At 45.9% G+C, this 19,689-nt stretch overlaps 1 protein-coding gene across 7 annotated transcripts in view; it reads right to left on the bottom strand.

Moving 5' to 3' along the window:
- LOC135913307 (uncharacterized) overlaps positions 1-19,689 on the bottom strand; it is a 568,389-nt gene that overhangs the window by 41,935 nt on the left and 506,765 nt on the right. For all 7 annotated transcript variants that reach the window (XM_070541258.1, XM_065445900.2, XM_065445902.2 and 4 more), the window contains 7 exons: positions 17,656-17,833; positions 13,014-13,046; positions 10,868-11,087; positions 8,840-8,996; positions 7,844-7,956; positions 2,280-2,412; positions 1,531-1,725 (listed from right to left, as the gene is read on the bottom strand). In XM_070541258.1, coding sequence (XP_070397359.1) covers positions 1,531-1,725; positions 2,280-2,412; positions 7,844-7,956; positions 8,840-8,996; positions 10,868-11,087; positions 13,014-13,046; positions 17,656-17,833 — 1,029 coding nt within the window. The remainder of the gene's footprint in view (positions 1-1,530; positions 1,726-2,279; positions 2,413-7,843; positions 7,957-8,839; positions 8,997-10,867; positions 11,088-13,013; positions 13,047-17,655; positions 17,834-19,689) is intronic.

The following is a 19,689-nucleotide window of genomic DNA, read 5'->3' as shown; positions in this document are numbered from 1 at the left end:
TTTATGTAGTTGCGAAAACGTTGATCTTGCATTGCGATTTTTTGTTGTATCAAATTCATTTGCTCCTGTATTTTTTGCATAAAGGATTGCATTTGCATGTCTATGGTTCCCTTTTCCGGCTGCTGTGGCTGTTGCTCCATAGCTGTAGGTGGAGTCTGCTGTCGCGGCAGCCTACCCACCCTTTGCTCTCGCTGTTCCCTGATTAGTTCTTTGATACTCTCCTCTAGTTGTTCTGTTTTCTTCGTACTCTGCTCTAGTTCTCGCCTTTAAGCCTTATTTTCTTCCCCTAATTGTTTAAGTTAGGTGTCGTGATTGTTATTATCCGAGTGCGGAAACAGTGATTTGGGAGGGCCTGCCCCCCAGCTCACCTTAACTCCGCCCTTCTTTTGCGAAGGCTCCTTCCTGTGATCGCAACTTACCCTGTCCTGCATCCACCGATTACAACTAGCGCCCGCTAATTTCCTAATTTCATCGCCCCACCTTGTCTTCTGCCGTGCTCGACTGCGCTTCCCTTCTCTTAGGACACATTCTGTGACCCTAATGGCCCAATGGCTATCTAACCGGCGCATTACATGACCTTCCCAGCTCCATTCTTTTCTCTTAATGTCATTAATAATATCGGCTATACCCGTTTGCTCTCTGATCCAGACCGCTCTCTTCCTGTATCTTAATGTGACGCCTAACATTCTTCGTTCCATCGCTCTTTGCGCCGTGCCCAACTTGTTCTCTAAGCTTCTTTGTCAGTCTCCAAGTTACTGCCCCACATGTCAGCACCTGTAAAATGCACTGATTGTACACCTTCCTTTTCAACGATAACGGTAAGCTTCCAGTTAGGAGGTGACAATGTCTGCCGTATGCGATGCAACCCATTTTTATTCTAAAAAAATAAATTGTGGTGTTTTACGTGGCAAGACCATTGTCTCAGAATGAGGCACGCCGTAGCGGGGGACTCCGGAAATTTGGACCGCCTGGGGTTCTTCAACGCGCACCTAAATCTAAGTATACGGGTATTTTCGCATTTAGCCCCCACCGAAATTCGGTCGCCGTGGCCGGGATTCCATCCCACGACCTCGTGATTAGCAGCCGAACACCATAGCCACTAACCAACCATTACGGGTCCATTTTTACTCTTCTATGAATTTCCTTCTCATGATAGGGGTTCCCTGTGAATAACCGACCTAGGTTAAGGCACTCCTTCACAGACTCTAGAGGCTGACTGGAGATCCTGAGCTCTTGTTCCCGTGTCCGGCTATTGATCACTATATTTGTCTTCTGCATATCATTCTTCAGCCCCACTCTTAACTCTCTCTGTTAACGCGTTGCCTTAACTGCGTACTTAAGAAAACTTCGGCTCCAATGTTCTTGCTTACGAGCACGTGTCACCTAGAGCGGAGAGGGGGAGGGGGGCGAGGGGGCCGCGCAAACGTTCGCACGATAGTGCACCTGATTGGAGGACGCCAGCTAGAGCGCGTGCTACACAGCGCCACGTTATTGCGACCCAGCGTATCGGATGTGGAGCCTCTTTCTCGCCTTCGAGACGAAGCCCAGCTGTGTCTCGGGTATGTAGTCGCAGCTTTGGAACAGCGAGTAGTTTCCCGGCCTGTCCTTCACTTCGGGATCTGGGTGCAGGGGCTTGTACCACCGGCCGAACATGGCCACAGACACGGCCATGGACGCGTTCACGCCACTTGACAACAGGACCCGGATGCTTTCGTGCGCCGTCTCCTGCGAAGAGGGTTGGCTACAGTTTAGTGCGCTCTATTTCAGTGATAGGGGAAACGTTATGCAAATTAAATTTTCTGCGCCGTCGGCCGCTCGACGCTATTGTAGAGTAGGTGTTTTGTCAGCCGTATTGTTAGGTTTCGAAAAGCGTGGCGTTATTAAAATATGCAGGAATAATATGCGCTTCACGTCGACGCCAGGCATCATGTAATAAGCAATATAGTGTGAGACCTGCCAGTGCCGCAGATGTCCATTGCTCGCCCGCACATGTTTCATTCCGCTGGATATCAACTTGAAGCCTGGATCGAAATATTACACACATCTAAGCTTAGGCGCATACTGCAAATATCTAATGCAAATAGCACTCGTTCTTAATAAAGTTTGATGTTTTACGGCTTCATAAGAGAAACAGAATTTAGACTGGACTGCTGCTCTCCCTCAGATACAACGGTCGATCACGTGAGATGTTTCTTCCAATTTCTTGGCTCAAAAAATATATACAAAATTTCCTCTAGGAGGGAAAGTTGGCTGCGCGGAAGGTAGCTGCTAAGTCGTACCATGCTGTAAATGTAGTCACGCGAGGGTGGTGACTTAAGGAACGTGGGCGGAACCATGACGCAGTCGGCCAGGTCTCGGTCCTCGTAGAAGTAGTGGCTCAGTGACACGACAATGTCGGGCGCGTACATTCTCCTGCGACACAAGGCGGGGCAGAACCAAGGGTACACGTTAGAGGGACGTGGGGCACAAATGTAAAGATATGGAACGCTATCTCATTTCGATGCCGAATGCGCGCAAGCAATGTTGGTAAACTGAAGGCTGCGATAACACCGCGCGAGAATCGTGCTGTCGCATTTGTTCAAGGAGCACTACACACCGGCAACCAACAACGCACTGCCATTGAAGAAAGAATGACCTATTAAAGAAAGAGCGCTTCGTGTGCCCTGTACTCCCTTTCTTTGACCGCGTCTCCTTGCGTAAAAATATATATATATAATAAGAAACGAATGGTAGGCGACCCTAATCTATGACTTAGGTATCCCTTAGGGGCACTCGCACGTCGGCGTTGGTGCTCTCTAGGTTAACTTTAGGCGAACGCAACGCGCGAACCGAGCTCGGAGGCAACTGTTTTCCATTGATTAACCGGTTAAATATCATGACACCTTCTTGTGTGTGACCTCATTAGTGACGTTATTACTTCCGCTTTCTACTTCCGAGTTTGCAAAGTCGTGCTCACGTGGCGGGTCTCCAACGTCCACAATTTTGTGCTTTGGTGTGCGCTAATCACCGATTTCTAATTATTTCAAATTATTCTATGCACTTCAGTGATTGAACTGAACTTATGCTGCGATATCATATCAATAATGGAACCCATGAATTTTGTACTGTACTATTCTTCTTTACTATATTTTTCTGATTTATTTTGAATTTCTCCCTGGCCATCACTGTGATTTATAATTAATTCTAATTATTCCAGGCACTTCAGTAACTCAACTTGTAACTAAACTTATGCTCCGATATCATATCTATAATGAAACCCACGAATCTTGTACTGTACTACTTGTTCTATATATTTATTTATTTTGAATTTTTTCCCCGGTCGTCTCAGGAACTGAATCAGAAGTGCTGCGCAAGAAACAAGAATGCCACTTGATGCTCTTGCATCTAACAAAAAGAACACCTCGCTACAAAAGCGAGTAGGGGACAAAAAAACAACGTTTATTTTCCGGTACAACTTGCCGTTCTGTGCAACCGTGTTCCGGCAGCTATCTTGAACTTAAACTTACAGTGCTGTCATTGCTGGTTGAAGCTGCAATAAAGATGATTAATGTAAAATTTCCAATGAGAGACAAAGCCGCGAGAGAAATTTCCCACTGTCTGCATGGCTTCGATCTTATGTCGACGATTTAAAGCAAGCTGTTGTTGCAGTAGTTCCCCAATAATGATGATCATTAGAAGACCTCTGAATGATAAGCTGCAGTAATTAAAGAAAACGCGAGTTTGCTGTTGCGTAACATCCGATCCTTACTGGAAAATGCCGGCCACACCAACAGAGAGACCAGAACATTGACAAAATGGGAGTGATAAGAGTAACATTGTACTCAATATCTTGCATGTTATGAGCATTACAGAGATTAGAGTTATTCTTCAAGGTAAGAACCAGTAAAAGAAACAACGAGAATTTGAGCGTTACACACTCGACTTTTGAACATATTGCGCAACCTGTATTGTCCTGAAAGGATGCATTATAAAAGAAAAAAAAATTCTACAGAGTGATGGGTCTGGCTAGATGTCGCCTACTTTCTGCGATATAAGCAGGCACCTATTTTCACAGAAGGGAAGGAAGACGACACATTGCTGGAAAAAGGAAAAATAATCCGCACTGTGTGCATTCTGTCTCGTTGTACCAAGTGCCTGCCAATTTTGTGAAAAACAAATTATGCAGATTTGACGCATTGTGGGGATCGAAGTTACGCGAAGCATTTAGTAGGAAGCATTTTGTAGTCCAGGGTTCCTATAACGTAAAACTATTCCAATATGCTTTTATTCCAATCTCCTGACGTCAAATTTGCGTAACTGCCGACGCAAGCGTGGGGCGGTGACCCGCAGCGTTGCCTCAACAGACCAATCAAACGCCCTCCTTGTTCATAGGAGGTCACTTTTCTTTGGTTTCAAAACGAACCATTGCCTACATTGAGCGCTTTTTCGTTTGTAATTGGCTGCCAAGAGACAAGGGCATGCTCAAGTGGAGAGGGTTTCAATGGGGCCGAGCCAGTGCGCTGAAGGTTAAACGGAAGGTTAAACATGCCGCTAAAAGAGATCCTGAGCGAAGAAGAGTTGGCAGAGCGATGTCGTGCAAGTACCGGAAGGGCTCGACAACGTTACGCTGCCACGTAAAAATTTTTAATAGGCGAGAATAACCCCTTGGCAGCTCCGAGTAGCCAGTGCTAATGCGATCGGTAGGCAGATTTATTTTGTTCCTTTCGATGCGGTGAGTGTCAGCGATTTTGTGACATCGCGTGACAGAAAGGCGATTTGGGCGTATCTCGAAAGGTTTCAAAAATCGCGGAGGGCCGATGGCGAAGAAGGTGTGGAATCATAAATTATCATTTTTTGTTCGTTCTAATCATGCATAATCATTGCGCACACGCCATATCAGACAGGGATTTTTCGCGGTTTTCGTGACGTCGTGTGAAAGGCGAAGTGGCGATAGCCCGACAAAGTTTTGACCATTCGAGGAGGGCTTGTTGCAGAACAAGGAATACAATGAATTAGGAATATTTTTATGTCATAGCTTCGTAAGACTGTTTGGTGTTTTGCAAAGCGTTACGAGATGGACCAAGGTATTTATGTAAATCCACCAATTGTGTCTGAACGGCAGCAAGACGACGATTGTATAACGGCGATGGCATTATTTCCTCTTCGGCCGTTCGACGCAAGTGTGTTTAAGAATGGTCAGATTCTACATAGTTTTAGTGACAAGGTGTTGTACAATCGCACGTACCTATGTGTATGCCATGTGGCCTACTAATATAGCCCACATGGCATACATTACGTAGTCGTTTCAAAAAAACGACGATGGGATTTCTATTACAGGGAAACAAAACTGGGCAGATCCTAGGCACTGTAAGAATCAATGCTATACGAAGCGTTTTGCAGGTGCCTGCTATCCTGCGTTGTTCGGGGTTTCGCAAAGCGATATCACGTGGACTGTGTGCATTTAAATTGCGTAGCTGTGCGTGTATGGGTCGCGAGCCTAGGTGTGTCTGACGGCAGCACAATGGCGACCATGCTGAAGAAAATCGAATTGAGCAAATGGCATAATTTCCATGCCGGCCATTCGATGCGAGCTTAAGAAATGGCGCTTGTTTGGTTCTACATATGCAGTGGACGAGGGTAACCGAGAGAAACACAGATTGTGACGTCATCAGCGACTAGGTGCTATACATTCATACGATACGTACCTATGACTATGTAATGTTTTCTACGTTTTTTTTTTAAGAAGTGACGTTGGCATTTGCACGCCAACGAAGAATTGTTAAATCATGTTTACCTTCGGCGATCATGAAGTAGGTAAAACGACGCAGCGTTTCTACGTAGTTTAAGCTGTCCTGAGGGAACTAATGGGAAAATGGACCGGTCCCGGAGACAGTTTACGCTATACTAAAACTCTCTACTAGAGAGTTTTAGTATAGCGTAAAGCAGCAAACGCAAAGAGTTAGCGTTAGCGTTGCGTGCACCACACTGCGCATGCGCTATACGCAAACGCTGCTGGAGCTCTTACGTACGTACGCTATTTTCAGGATTTAGCGTTGAACGCTAACGCACGCAAGGGGAGCCTTACGTACGGCAAGATGGCGGCGCCAGTCGAAGTGAGAGCAGCCCGCTTCGGATCTATCGAGCCGTCTGCCTGCACTGCTAGGCTCTATCCTTCCCCAATAATGCTCGTGTTCGCCTTAGATTTGTGTGATGATGCTTCGGCAGCGGTGCACAGGTGACAAATGGGCGTTGTTTACGATATACGTTCTCGATTAGCGGCGCAGTAGGCTTAACGAGAGGGTTTGCTCATAGAGTTAGTAGAACAACTCTATGGGTTTGCTAAATGTGTTTGCTGTATCCGCCTCGAGATGGCGCCCAAGTGTATTTCGCTCGTTCGCTTGGTGTAAAGCCGCATGTGGAACCGATGCATGTCATGTTTTCCGTGGCAAAACAGAGTAGTGTGGTCGGTGCTGTGGCCACAATGCGTGTGCGTTTTACCAACGACGACGATATGAACCTCGTGAAGGAGGTTTTTGCCTTGAACCCATACGGATGGACGTCAAGGTGGGCGTCCGTTGCAAAAAATTGGAAAGAAGTGGGAAATCCACTTTCTGGAAGAGAAATTGCCGGCGAAACGTCCCCTCCGGTATAGCTTCGACGTTGAGTGGATCTTGAGGACACGTAGAACCTGCGCGGTCGCTCTCATTCCCGAAGCATGAGGGTGTCTATGTCATCCCAACTTAAAAAGGACACGTAATATGGGTCCCACAGAACACTCGATCGCAGCATGCCAAGATTAATCGGTATGTTTCGCGACTCTCGACAAAACAACGCTCAAACCAAACATCTACATGCGTAATTAACGCAGCGACTGTGGCTTCCGATAAGCTTGACTTAGGGACACACTTGCGGATTCGGCATTGGATAAGCTCGACATTTCGTGTGGATTTGGCTTTCCAGTACTTTGTGTCTTTACATCTAGATGGCGCTGTATTTGTTTGCGTTATCGTTAACGCTTTTCTCCGTTCCGTTATTCTAAAACACTACCTTGTGCCGCGCAGTGCAGTCTTTCTTTGCGTTAGCGTTGCGTCGCACGCTAACGCTAACGCAACGGTTTTACGCTATACTAAAACTCTCTAGTGCCGTCTATCACAACGCCTCAAAGCGTGAGCTGGCACAAGGAAAGAAAACGAGAAGGTTGCACGAGGCGCCCGCGTCGAGTGTTTTAAAGAGCTGGCTGGCTTTGGAACTAGAGAAGTAAGCGTGCGATCGTGGCGCACTCTTTAGGACACCGGGCTTCTGCACTCGGCGGCAGAGGTTAAGTTTCCTATCGAGCACACATTATTTCTGTTTTATCAAAGCCAGCAGCGACATGAAACTACAGCGCAAAGCGCCAAGAATAAGGCAAAGAATGCTTCGCATTAAGAAGTTTTCGGCCTTGGACAATCATAAAAACGACACGATGTCTGACAGCTTCTACGTAGCGTCGAGTGCTACAGCCTATACACGCTGCTACGTTGAAGGGACCGGGTAATGCGGGCCGATCCCAAATTCGGTAATGACTTACACAACACCTCAATTTCATATCGGTCACGAGGGAAGATTGCGATAAATGTTACGCACGCGCCAAACGTCTGAAAGAGATAACTGGCTTTGGCATGAGGGCAATATGGCTGCGATCCTAGCATCGCGTTTCAGTGCCAGAAGTCAGAAGTTTGATTCCGCCGTCTGCCACGAATTATTTTCATTGAAGAGGTCCGAAGCGAGGCGATACAGGAACCTGCCCTATTCACGGCACAAGTGCCTGGAACGAGGCTAACGAATGATTCGCAATAAATTAAGGCACGCGTAGAAGCTTGCTTACTTGAAGCGATCGGTGACCACTTCAGTCCATGGTCCCGGCATTACAGGAGTTGCCAGGATGGTGTAGCTTGGGCGTACCACTCTGCTTTTCTCGTCCATGATTTGTGACAGTGCCTGAGACAGTGAGTATCGTGGCAGATGGGGGGGGGGGCACATGTCATCAAAGCTAATAAATTCTCAGGATGTGAAAAATAAGGTATACGTAGACGGAAGAAGTTTTGCGTGCACATACGGATTGATTTCAAGACGTGGCCGCGATATTGTAGCGATGCCTTTTCCCTATGATTATACCTTCCGCACTTTTCACGTTCGGACGCAGCGTTTTTTGACCACTAACGAGCGCGATAAGTGCCGAACATTAGCGTCGGGAAAAGGCATTGCTACAAAGTCGTGACCCATGTCATTCCAAGCAGGTGGAGGCACGTGACATTCTCTCTGTGGGATATCGGTCCTTCAATCCATGGTTTGTACTGAGAAAGCCTAATTACGACATATTTCATCGGCTTAAATGTTGCTGAACTTATCACTCTCCGTTTGCAAACCTCAACACCACAGACGTTCAAGATGTCTTTTACTATTGTTCCACCATAGATTTATTAACATTTCCCTTACAATTCTTAAATCATACGCTTTGGGCGATGGGGCTACGTTCTTATCTCTCATGAAATCGTTCATAAACTTACAAGACGCGCTCTATGATTTGCGTGGTACATCGTAACCTTACGCATAATCTATATTATTATTAACAAACGTATTGTTCCTTCGCATTCACACAAAACCTAGTCTAGGATTGAGAAGTAGTGCACTACAGTTACCATAAAGCTTGTCTACTTTTCTGCCATTACTTGCTGCTGTATACAGGGTTGTTTTCTTACTTCGAACACTTTATTTAAAGAAAACGAGCTTGTGGAAATAACTCAAACTAGGGCACCACAGATGATTTATATGCCGACACGGACATACGTCGCCTCGATAGATTATATCTGACTGCACTTACCTCCAGGATCGCCAGAAGTTCATCCAGTTTCTCACTGCCAAAACTGTACACCTGTGTGTTCACCACACCGTAGTGGGACACGCCCCGATTCCAGAGGCTGTCAAGGTGAGAGATCGTGTCTCGCATGGAGAGAAGGTCCTTGACACGCCGGCTATTCCTTTACGCGAGAAGAGCAACATCCGAGTTGGTACAAGGCTGGGACAAAATGCTTCTTTCTGAATTTGTATGAGGTAAAGCGCATGCTAGACAACTTGTGTAACGATTTGTGTAACTTCCTAAACCTAACTGTGGAACTGCGTTTTGTGAAAATGGATCGGATCTGCAAGCACTTTTGCGCTGCCCTATTGGGCAGCGCAAAAAGCCTAGTAGAGCTAAAAACCTAGTAGAGCAATAGAGCAGTCCAGAAGAGCTCCGCCGCTTCGAAAGGAAGCAAACTAACGAATATTTTCTGAATCTCATCAGAACTTGTAAATTTGGGTTCTGAAACTATGACTATCACTGATAGCTGGGGGCTGCAAGTCCCAAAATACCCTGTTCCTGTACCACCTTGCTGTGACGCCACATATTGTGAACACGTCTGGTGAGGGAATGAAAGTTGCTAATCATAAAAATTTTGTAGTGATCAATCAGAAGTAAAGCGCAAATCGAACACGAATCTAACTGCAAGAAGTATTCGAATCGTGTTCGCAATTTGGAATATTTGAGCCCCTTTATGAAAAAAAGAGTTTTCGTCAAGTAATTTATAATGTTTGTGATGCAAGCCTGTGAGGTCACATTAATAAACTACTTTGTATTGGTCCTTTCACATTTACTAAGAAAAACTGGGCTTCCCACACTGCCCATCCAATGTTACAGTAAGTAGCTTAAAAACAGTTAGTACGTGGAGCGGCGCTTCAGGGATTTTTCATTTCGTGATAGCCATTAGGGCTTCATTATTCGTACGCTGTATCCTTAGAACTTGAATCGGCGTGAAAAACAATTTATTTAGCTACATTTCGCTTTCTCATTGGGAAGTGATGCACCTGATGCCACTGCGCGCAGAGTAAATACGGATGCAAATAAATAAAGTAAAAAGTAATGTTCACGTAAAATGCTTCACCGAGAGCGCTGGCTCTATCCTCACGGTTATTTGAAAAAAAAAGAAATGTATCTGAGGTCAAGACAAAGCAGTTCGCCAAGTAACTGAAGCGGAAGTTCGCCAAACGGGCTGAAACAACATACATTCGTGACCAATCCGTTAACTTATGGCTTAAAAAATTTTCTTCATGCAAGCCGACGCGAGAGACGGATGTGCCGTGCGGATGCGCAATGCTTTCTCGTCGGAATTTTCGTAGCGACGGGTTAACTTTTTATTTCCTGCATGTGAATGACAAAAGACGAGCGAAAACTATGAAAACATCCCTCGTGGTGTTTTCTGGAACACATCGAATGTTTTTCCTTGTATCGGCTACAACCTTAGTTGTTAGAGGCACCGTACGGATCTTCGGGCCTAATTCACACTTGTAGGGTTGTGAAGTTCGGTGCGAAATTACTTGACGACCACTTTTGAGTCGAGCAACGCAGGCGAGATACTTCCGGCAGCACACTTAGAAGATACGGCATAGAGGCCTAACTTGCAGACTTATGCCACGCTTGGACATTGGCGAAACATCAGAGGAAGCCATGTTTATCTAAGAGACCAAATCGAATATAACATTTGATTAGAGTCGCTTATACTCAGGTCTTTGGACTGTTGTATTTTTGCATGTCAGATCTTCCTTGCAAAAAATTGCGACCGTAACAGAAATCCTCGCCCCAGGAAGCGCTTTCTTAAAGGATTTGTATTTTCCGCAGTTGTTCAGTCGAAGTGGCGTACTGTGGTGTCTTTATATTTTTACTGTTTAGGCAACGGTGCCTTATGCGCTACGATGCTTTCAACTCATAAACTCGCGCTAAGAAATCCCAAGGGTTCCCGAAATATCGCTCTTCAGAACCCGCTCTCATTCCCCGACGGAGGTAAGTGCGAATACGTCACAAATGGGCACTCACACGTAGTCAAATCCTGCTCCGTATTGCGTTCTGACGCTTTTCGATGAGGCATCAAGGAAGCGTTTCAAGGCGTCCGTGTACGGACCGGCCAGGGTCGCACCTCGCTGTTTCTCGAGCGAGTCGAAGAAGGTGTAGTCGCAGAGGCCGTCTTCAGGAAAAATCATGGAGGGCTTGAGTCCATCGCCCACGGTGCAGATCAACGGCATCGGTGGCGGGGGCACTGCAGCATGAAATCCGGCAAGGGCTCGAGAATGCACTTCGCAAGGGCACCGATGCTTTGCTTGCGCTTTGTTGGTGCGACATATTTTCTGATGCATAGCGCCGAATGTTGAGACAAAACAGAAGTCGAGACACACGCAAGCGCCTGTGTGCGTCTCGATTTGTGTCCGTTTTATCTCAAGTTTCTGCGCGCAGCACGAAAAGATAAAGAATGGAGCTGTGCGCCATTATCGCACATGACATTACACCATTTACGCGAAAGTTCTTGCATTCTTTGAAGTAATGCGTATAACTATCGAATTAGCGCGGCGCTGATTTCGGCAACTGAGAACCTCGAACATATGGCAGGCGGCCAGCACAGAACTGGCGCGAACCACAAGAACTGGCTACCGAGACGTAGACGGAGCATGAAGACGCAGTGGTTGATCGAATTTTTTTAAAGTGTTGGTGCTGCTTCCGTAATACAGAGTGATGCACCGGACGGGTTGGTGACTCATAAATTAGACGTACAGAGCAGGAACATGAAATGGACAAGAACTGCGCTGCCTAGCAAGGCATTCTCTCTCTCTCTTTTTAAAGAAAGAGCGCAGCGTATTCTATCATAATTACATCAGCACGTCAGAGCCATAGCGTGCTATATCACGCACTGTTGGTATGTACAGCGTGCATAAAACCTTCCATTGTCCAATAAAAGTTGCAAGTCAGCCCTGTGCCCGTCTGCTCATATCCGTATGACGTTCCTACGCACTGCGTCTTAACTTCAGCAATTGCGTGTCACGACATAGCGACCATTAATGCTTCCTAAGGATGGATTACGTGCTAACGTTCATACGACGAGAGCAGAAAGAAATTTGTTATCAGTACATCCCTTATCACGATATTCATCTACGTTTTCCAATGTCATCAAATGCTCGCGATGCAATCCATCAAGCGGAGCGCTTCACGTCTGAACCATTTCGCCATATAGTTGTGAGCACATATGATAAACGCAGAAAAATACTGCTATAAGTACATACCCTATGTGAATATTTACCTATAATATTTGAAGGTGCACTGTGGTTAAATGTGAGTTGCGTCTCGAAAAGGCAAACATTTATGAAAGAATGCATGCTACGGAACTGCTCATTACTGAACGATTTTCAACACAATTCGTTTTCCAGGTACGTTGGAAGTGAATCGAACTTCGTAAGGAGAACTGAGTACTTTTTAGAGAGACGATTTTTTTTTTTTGCAAACCATCCCGGATTTTTTTTCTGAGCGTGGCTTGGCGCGCTGCTGCTGCTGGTGTCTTGAGGAGAGGGGCACACTTAAAAAGAAAAAAAAAAAACTTGAAGTACTTGCTCTATGCTGGGATGGAGCCTCGGCCTGCCCCAGCATAGCATTCCGATGCTTTGACCGTTAGGCCACAACCGCACGTATACTTCTACCGTGCCTACGCCACCTGCTTCGTCGACATAGTCATCAAGTTTTCATGAGCATGATTATTTCCACACTATAACACAAAGCCCCTATAGAAGGTTGGCCAAGAAGATAGCGATAAAGTAAATAAGAAGAATATAAAAAAAAATACTCTGCAATGTAAGAATTGCTAATCGCGTGCACGGGTGCGCGAGAGTTCAAGGGAGTGCGCCATGGAGTGCCCTGGAATGACGTAGGAATTAAATGGACAAACGTAGCGTTTATTAACCGCTTTACGAAGGCTTCGCTTCACGTAGACATTAAAATGTGCCTTTGATCTACAGGACCGTTGTTCTGCAGCGATACATTACACACCTACATGCTAAATTGGCATAAAGCTTGTGAAATAGGTTTCCACTGATGTTATAAAATCAGAAGAGAAAACGTGTTTTCAACTTTCCTGCGCACGCGCACTTAAAAAGCATGATTGCATGGCTACTAAGCGTTTGGTTATCAATTGAGAGCTTACCTTTCACTGTTGTGGGGAATGATTTTTCGAGACCTGAAACGACACAAGGTAAATCTATACAGTCAGATCAAATATTTGAAAGGAAACTTACGCAGCAACGCAAAGTTTCGGCGAGTTATTGTATAAGAAGTCACACACAAACATATGAGGCGCGCAGTTTCAAGATAGCGCGTGCACCTTCGTTTTGGTATGGTCGACATGTCAGCTGACGAATAAGTGTTGCTTTTTTTTCTTTTCTGGCAGTACCGAAGAGCAATAAATGGAGAATGTGTGCTGCCAAAAAACGAGGTCTCGAATGAAACTACTTAAGTGCCAATTATTCAAAACAGCGCCGTGAGAATACGATTGACCCAAACTTAGTCACAATGCACCAGTAAGCTGCAAGTGTAAAAAAAAAATGCAAATGGGCAGCCCATACCTCATCAAAATAGTACCAAAACTAGGTGAATGTTCCGTGCAACAAACTAATTACTGTACCCGCTTTTTAAAATTCAATTAGCTTTTGCTGGTACCTAAACAGCGCACCTTCATTAAAGTTCTATAAATGCCGCAGAAATGAGCGTGCCCATCTACGCACAAATATAAAGCAAAAGGCACCAGTCAGCATATATGTGACCATGCGACAGCATTACCTCAAGCTTAGGACTGATGGCCGTATATAATTTTTTGAACGTTCCTGCATTTGCTCCGAAAGCTGGAGATCTAAAGAAGCTGAAGTCGTCAAGAACGTTCTTTCAAAGTAAAAAATATTTTTGGGCAAAAAAAAATAACGCAGCGATTCTTAGCGAAAGATACTATGCCGACCGTAAGAAGCCTTTAAAGAGTTTAACATGTTGCAACCCGCCAGCACAATATCACAGCAGGTCTAAATTACTCATGGTCATAATCAGGTTATCAAATCGAACCGGAACTGAACCGAAAACCAGTGCTGAACGACTATATTCAGCTCAACCGGAACTGAACTGAATCGTTATTTTTTTCGCCTTGTTGGAACCGAACCTGAACCGGTACTTATTGAAGAAACCGTTCCGAACCTAGCTGTTCGACAAACGCACAGTTCAGAAGGGACTATGGACGCTCTGCTAGGTCATGTCACAGGGAGGACGTTGGACAAAAAACTCCAAGCCTCCCACATAGGCTGGAAACGACCCCGCGCCTTGCAGATGCAAGACTCGAATACCTTCAAATCACATCAATGCAGTTATGACACTGCTTATGTTGATTTCTTGTGCAACCAAGGCTGCCATTTATGCGATAAAGAATGTGGGTTCTTTACATCTGCTAGCGAATTCTGCTCCAGGAAAAGAATTGGGCTTCAACTTTTCGTTCTGTTCTGATGCTGTAGGTGATCGGCTGAGCTACAGTTGTAATCCAACTACTGCCGAGGAAGTTACAGCACTGAAACTCCTGATGTTCTTTTCGGTGCTACCAGGCCTCACGTGGGACGCGACAATGCTTCGCGTGGAAATTACAAATGAAATAAAGACAAAAAGAAAGCCTACCGTTGAACCTACAGACCAGATGCGTACGCCACAAAGAAGTAAATATTTTTCTTTGGAACACAGAATATTCAGCGTGGTGGAAGCTTGCGCTACTTTGTACATGCAGGTACTCGGAATGGTGCCAGGCCATCGGTGCTGGTTGATGTAACTTCGTGTTAAGGCAACTAGGAGAAACGAACCCGCAGTAGCTGCTTTTTAACAGCGAAGCTGTTCTTGCTCGGAGTAAAATGGACGGCGCCTTACAAAACTCCACCGACGCCCACCGACGGGGACACTGCGCACCGCCGGTCTCGCCACCGCGCCGAGATCTGCGCCTGCGCTGTGAAAACGGTTAGAAATGCGCATGCGCTTTACTTTGCAAAGGACACGAAAGCGTGTGCTCGGCGGCGCCCGGTCAGTTGACGCCATGGGGCGGCCGTGGAAAGTTCGTACTGCCGATGACGAGACTGCGCATCGCGAAGCTAGACTTGCGGCGATGCGGGAGAAACAACGGCAACGACAGGCGGATCCGACCTACTTGGCCAGAGAGGCCGAAGCCAAGAGGCGGTGTCTACGCGAAGACCCAGAATTACGCCAGTCGAGAGAGAGCCAGGATCTCTGCGAAGCATCGACGATTACGCCAGGACCCTGCAGCGCGGGAGGTCGAGTACGAGTGACGCCGAGCTCGAGCTTCGACCGGGGGTGACCCAAATCAACCAGCTTCGCTGTTACAACCCTCGCTCGACCGAGTGTGAACTCCCCCGTTTTTTTGGTACCGTGCACTATGGCCATAAAATAATTGATCTGCATCAACTAAGCCGCAAGCTACAAAATTGACTGAAGGCTGCTAATGTTATCGTCGCGTTAAATACAACACTTCTGCAGAAAAAAACACATGTTCTCACGCACTGATAAGTCTAATATGATATGATATGAACATATGATAGGTCTCACGCACTGTGGCAATCAATGCTACGCGAAGCGTTTCGCAGGTAGCTGCGTAGACATCATTGCTCCGGGTTCCGCGATGCGTTACCAAGTGAACCAAAGCGTTCATGTAAATCGAGTAGGTATTTGTCCGTCACGCGAGCGTTCGTGTGTGTGACGACAGCTTTAAAACGACCATAAGGGTGACGAGGTACAGATTTGTGGTGCACAACTTCATTGACGTCAAAAAAGAAAAAAAGAAAACGCGATCAACATTACTTTGATTTTTGCTTTGTTCTCTCTCGTTTCTTTTTGGTATTGATTCATCTGCTTTTTTCTGCTCCGTGTTCTGCTACTTCGGCTTTATTTCGTACTAGTTTAAGTTTCGTTACCATGGACGACTATTTGCAAAAAATCAACCCTATCGTCTGACGCTTTCCAATCGATGCAACAGTGATTTCATAGCAACTTTCGCTCTGAAGTTGTTAGTTTGGGTACCATCATGGTGGAAACCGTTCCTATTTTAAATTGTCACTTAAGAACTAACCACTAGGACACAAGCGCACGTACCTCATTCAAAATTTGTTCAACAGACCATTTTCCCAAAGCAGGTACTTCTGATATCCTTTTAACAGTCATGCGGTGGTCACAGAACCTGAGACAACGCACAATATTGAAGGTTCCATCTGCACTCGAGGTGGAGGGTCCTCCTGAACTTGAATAGTACGTGGGGTCCTCGCACCGTGCGCAAGAGCGCCTGACCCACTTGAAAGGATTTCTTTAGTACATTCTTTGAATAGACCTCCTGGAACGTTTAATTAATTTCTGCACCATGCTTGCCCAGTTTGACCAAGAATTTGTGATTGGTATTTTGTACCGTCTGCTCGTTGATCTACATTTCGAAGAAGGCTAAAAATTTGTAGCACAAAAATCGCACGCAAAAAATTCTGCCTCGACATACAGTAGTCCGGCTTGTACTAGAGGTCAGACTGTCTTTTCTTCAGCGGAGGGAGCCGCGTCCCACCTGGCTGACTCACTACATGAAATTATAAACGGACCTCACAGATATGCTCGTTCAATGGCAGTATCTGTAGCAAATATTATTGCTGGTAGATTCACAAACAACGTCGACGTTGGAGAAAACGCTACCAAGGCCCTCGAATCTCATGCCTGCATGTTGTCTCACGGAAAGTCCGCATTCACCCATCTTTTCTAAATAATATTTGCGAATGTAACTTTCACAATACGTCACAACCGTGCCAGTTAAGGAAGCTTATGAAAGCCTTTGGTGCAAAGCGTGACATTTTTGTCAAAGTACCATAAACGCTCATAATTTTTTTGAAAACTCTGCGCTTGTCGTCAAGAACATGACCTCTCGCACTTACGGCAGGGAGGCTGCGATTAAATTGATTGTTTATTTGATTTTGGTCTCTTACCTTTCCTGCTTTTGATACCGTTGCCACTGCTACCATCAAACGTATATTTTTACTATTTTGGTGTGCTTTCAGTTTGCCCACTTTTTTGACGACTCACTGCATCAATTTTTGAGAGAGACCTCGTAGATCGGTCCGAGATATGTAAGCGTAGAAATAAACTATTCCTAACTCAAATAAATTTGCAATTGAGGCTGGAAAGCGTTGTTTCCTGAACCTTAGGATTTTCCGTAATTACGGACTGTTATAAACCCGTATGAACCGGTTCAAACCATTACATTCATTTTCTCCAAAGCATAACCTAAACCGACCCGCAAAATATGAAGAAGCCTGGACCTGAAACCAAATCGAACCTGAAAACATTTTGGTTCGCAGTGTGTTCAATGGTGCTGGTTGGTTCATCTTACAATAAAAACAGGAACAGCGCAACACAGAACTAGCGAGCAAAGAGCACAGGACAGAGCGGTTCGACAGCCAGGCCATACCATTTAGCACAAGCCCGCAATATAAACATGGCCATTGTTCGGCCTTAACACTCGGCGTGTTCCGGAACTACCAAAACTAAGCGGCCAGCTGAGCGCTGGACGGCTCCCTTTGCAATGCAATAATTATGGTATCCACCGTGGGAGGAATGTTTCAATATGATGAGGCCCAACATCCCTTCTCTCCTTCCCCCTCTCTCTCCTGAACAGCGAACACTTACGGATCCGTCGTGCCCTTGCGTGTGTAATCATGCTTCACCCAATGCACACTAGATGCCTAAACAGGAAGAGCCTTTGACCCGTTCGACTTCACACTCACATTCCTCAAGAAGCTTGGCTGAGGAAAAGGAGTCCTTGAAGAAGTCGACCAACTTCCTTAGGGTGCGCAACCTAGCGAAGCTGCCTTGTCCACAAGCGTTCTCGGTGTCGTCCTTCTCGAGGTTGTAGGCCGCTACTCCATACTGCACCCCAGTGTGGTTGCTCTTCGACAAGCAAAGCTAAAGGGAGGAGAAACACAAATATATAATAGCTCTGCAGTAAAACAATCTAAACTTCACTCACTACCTTATTAATTATTAACTACATTTTTAGAACGACATCATTATAAGTTCAATTTAATTTCAATTTTATTTTCACTTTATTAGGAATTTTCACTCTTCATACAAATGAGACGGAAAGTAAGTCTCAGTTTAGCCGAAAAGGCGAAGCATCGATTGCGATAGCAAAGTAATAGGCAGCTATAAAAAGTACGGCTAGTAGTTTTATCGGCCGGGTAAACCAGCAAACATTCACTGACTAACTAAATTAACAACCATGATGTCAGCGCGCACAGGCCAAAATGAGCAAATCACATTCGATGAGCGCTCCTCCGTACTTACCCAGGCACACGATTCTCTTCACCTCGAGCATTCGCTTCCCTCGCGGCGACACACATAATCTCGCCGATTTCTCAGAGGGGACATGTACGCAAGCGCTTAAAATATGCTAAACAGCAGCTTGATTGAGTGCTTATGTCTAGTCTGCAGTAAGAGAAGCAACCATAAAACATGTCGCACAGAAATGACAGTCAACTGCAGAGTGGGTCACATACTGCACTCACCAAAATGATAACGCAACGTAAAAAAAAACTTCATTGTCCAAAGCAAAGAAGCAGTATTAAATACGTACATGTACATAGCATAAGATACCTGAGATATCACATTCTTGTAATACTCTTATCGAAGATGAACTGGCTCATTTTCAAGGCGCAGGTGCCAACAGCGTGAGTCACCAATGCGCCTTTGATGGGGGCTAACTTGGAGGCGCCGGTAGCCTGGCCACGAAGTGCCTGTGAAGAACAGCGACCGACGTCATGGCTGCCCTAATCTTCCTCCTTTGATGGCACCCCTTATCTCAATCTTAACGCTACGCACCGTCGTCGTCTTCTATAATCAACAATATTCCCGGCTGCGCCAAGTCGCTCAAGTCGAAAGCGTCTGCACTTGCGAGCTGGCTGCCGTGTGTCCTCGGTAGAAGACAGACAGAGGTCGTGACTAGGCATCGCCTAGTAAACGCTGCCAATACTCTTCCACTTTGAGGCGTCAAACTTCTGCTCGTTGCTTACATTGCAGTTCCAGGTTGTTCTTGCAAAATTAGGTAAACTCCGTCAACATGTCTTGTTTATCAACAACTGGACCGTAACACGAGCCCTTCATCATCCTCCCATCAAGGTCCGTCAAACGTGGCACGGGCTACGCAGCCGTTGGCACTTTATTATACGGCGCGCGCTAGCAGTCATGTTTTGTGAGCATTTCAGTCAGTCCGATCAGTATAGGCTGAGGATATTCAAACTTCCGTAAGAGTATTCCTGTTTTAGCTGTTGCTGCCATTGTTTATGGCGCTTTCGTGCGTTGGCCTTTCTGATCCCATTACCGCGATCCCTTTAAGCACTGCTGTCTGCCGATGCCCAATTCATTCTCGATTCGATTTCGCTTAATATCCTGATATTGTAGTCGCTCAATATCCTGATATTCGATCTTTACTCTTTGCTGGACGCTGAACAGCCGACATGGGCAATCCGCGTGGTTTCTGTCATCTCCAATATTGCTGGCACGATGCTGGTTGATTCAAGGGCAAGGCTGCCTGGGCGCCTCACTTTAGCAGACCTCAACATTCCGGTTTTCCAAACCTCGGAGTGGCTGTTGTGATGAAGGCGCACCACATGACACATGCACACTCGGTTATTTCGAGGGCTGGGCCTACAGGACAGGGGTAGCTGCAGAGATTTGTCGTCGTGGCTCTGCGAGCCTCGAAGTTATCGTAGAAGTGGAAGTCTGGTGGACGGGCCGATATAATGTTGACTGCTCTGAGGGCT

Source organism: Dermacentor albipictus, chromosome 6 (assembly GCF_038994185.2).
Source record: "Dermacentor albipictus isolate Rhodes 1998 colony chromosome 6, USDA_Dalb.pri_finalv2, whole genome shotgun sequence".
Lineage (NCBI taxonomy): Eukaryota > Metazoa > Arthropoda > Arachnida > Ixodida > Ixodidae > Dermacentor > Dermacentor albipictus.
Note: the sequence above shows the minus strand (reverse complement) of the source record. Positions and strands in the feature narration are given on the sequence as shown.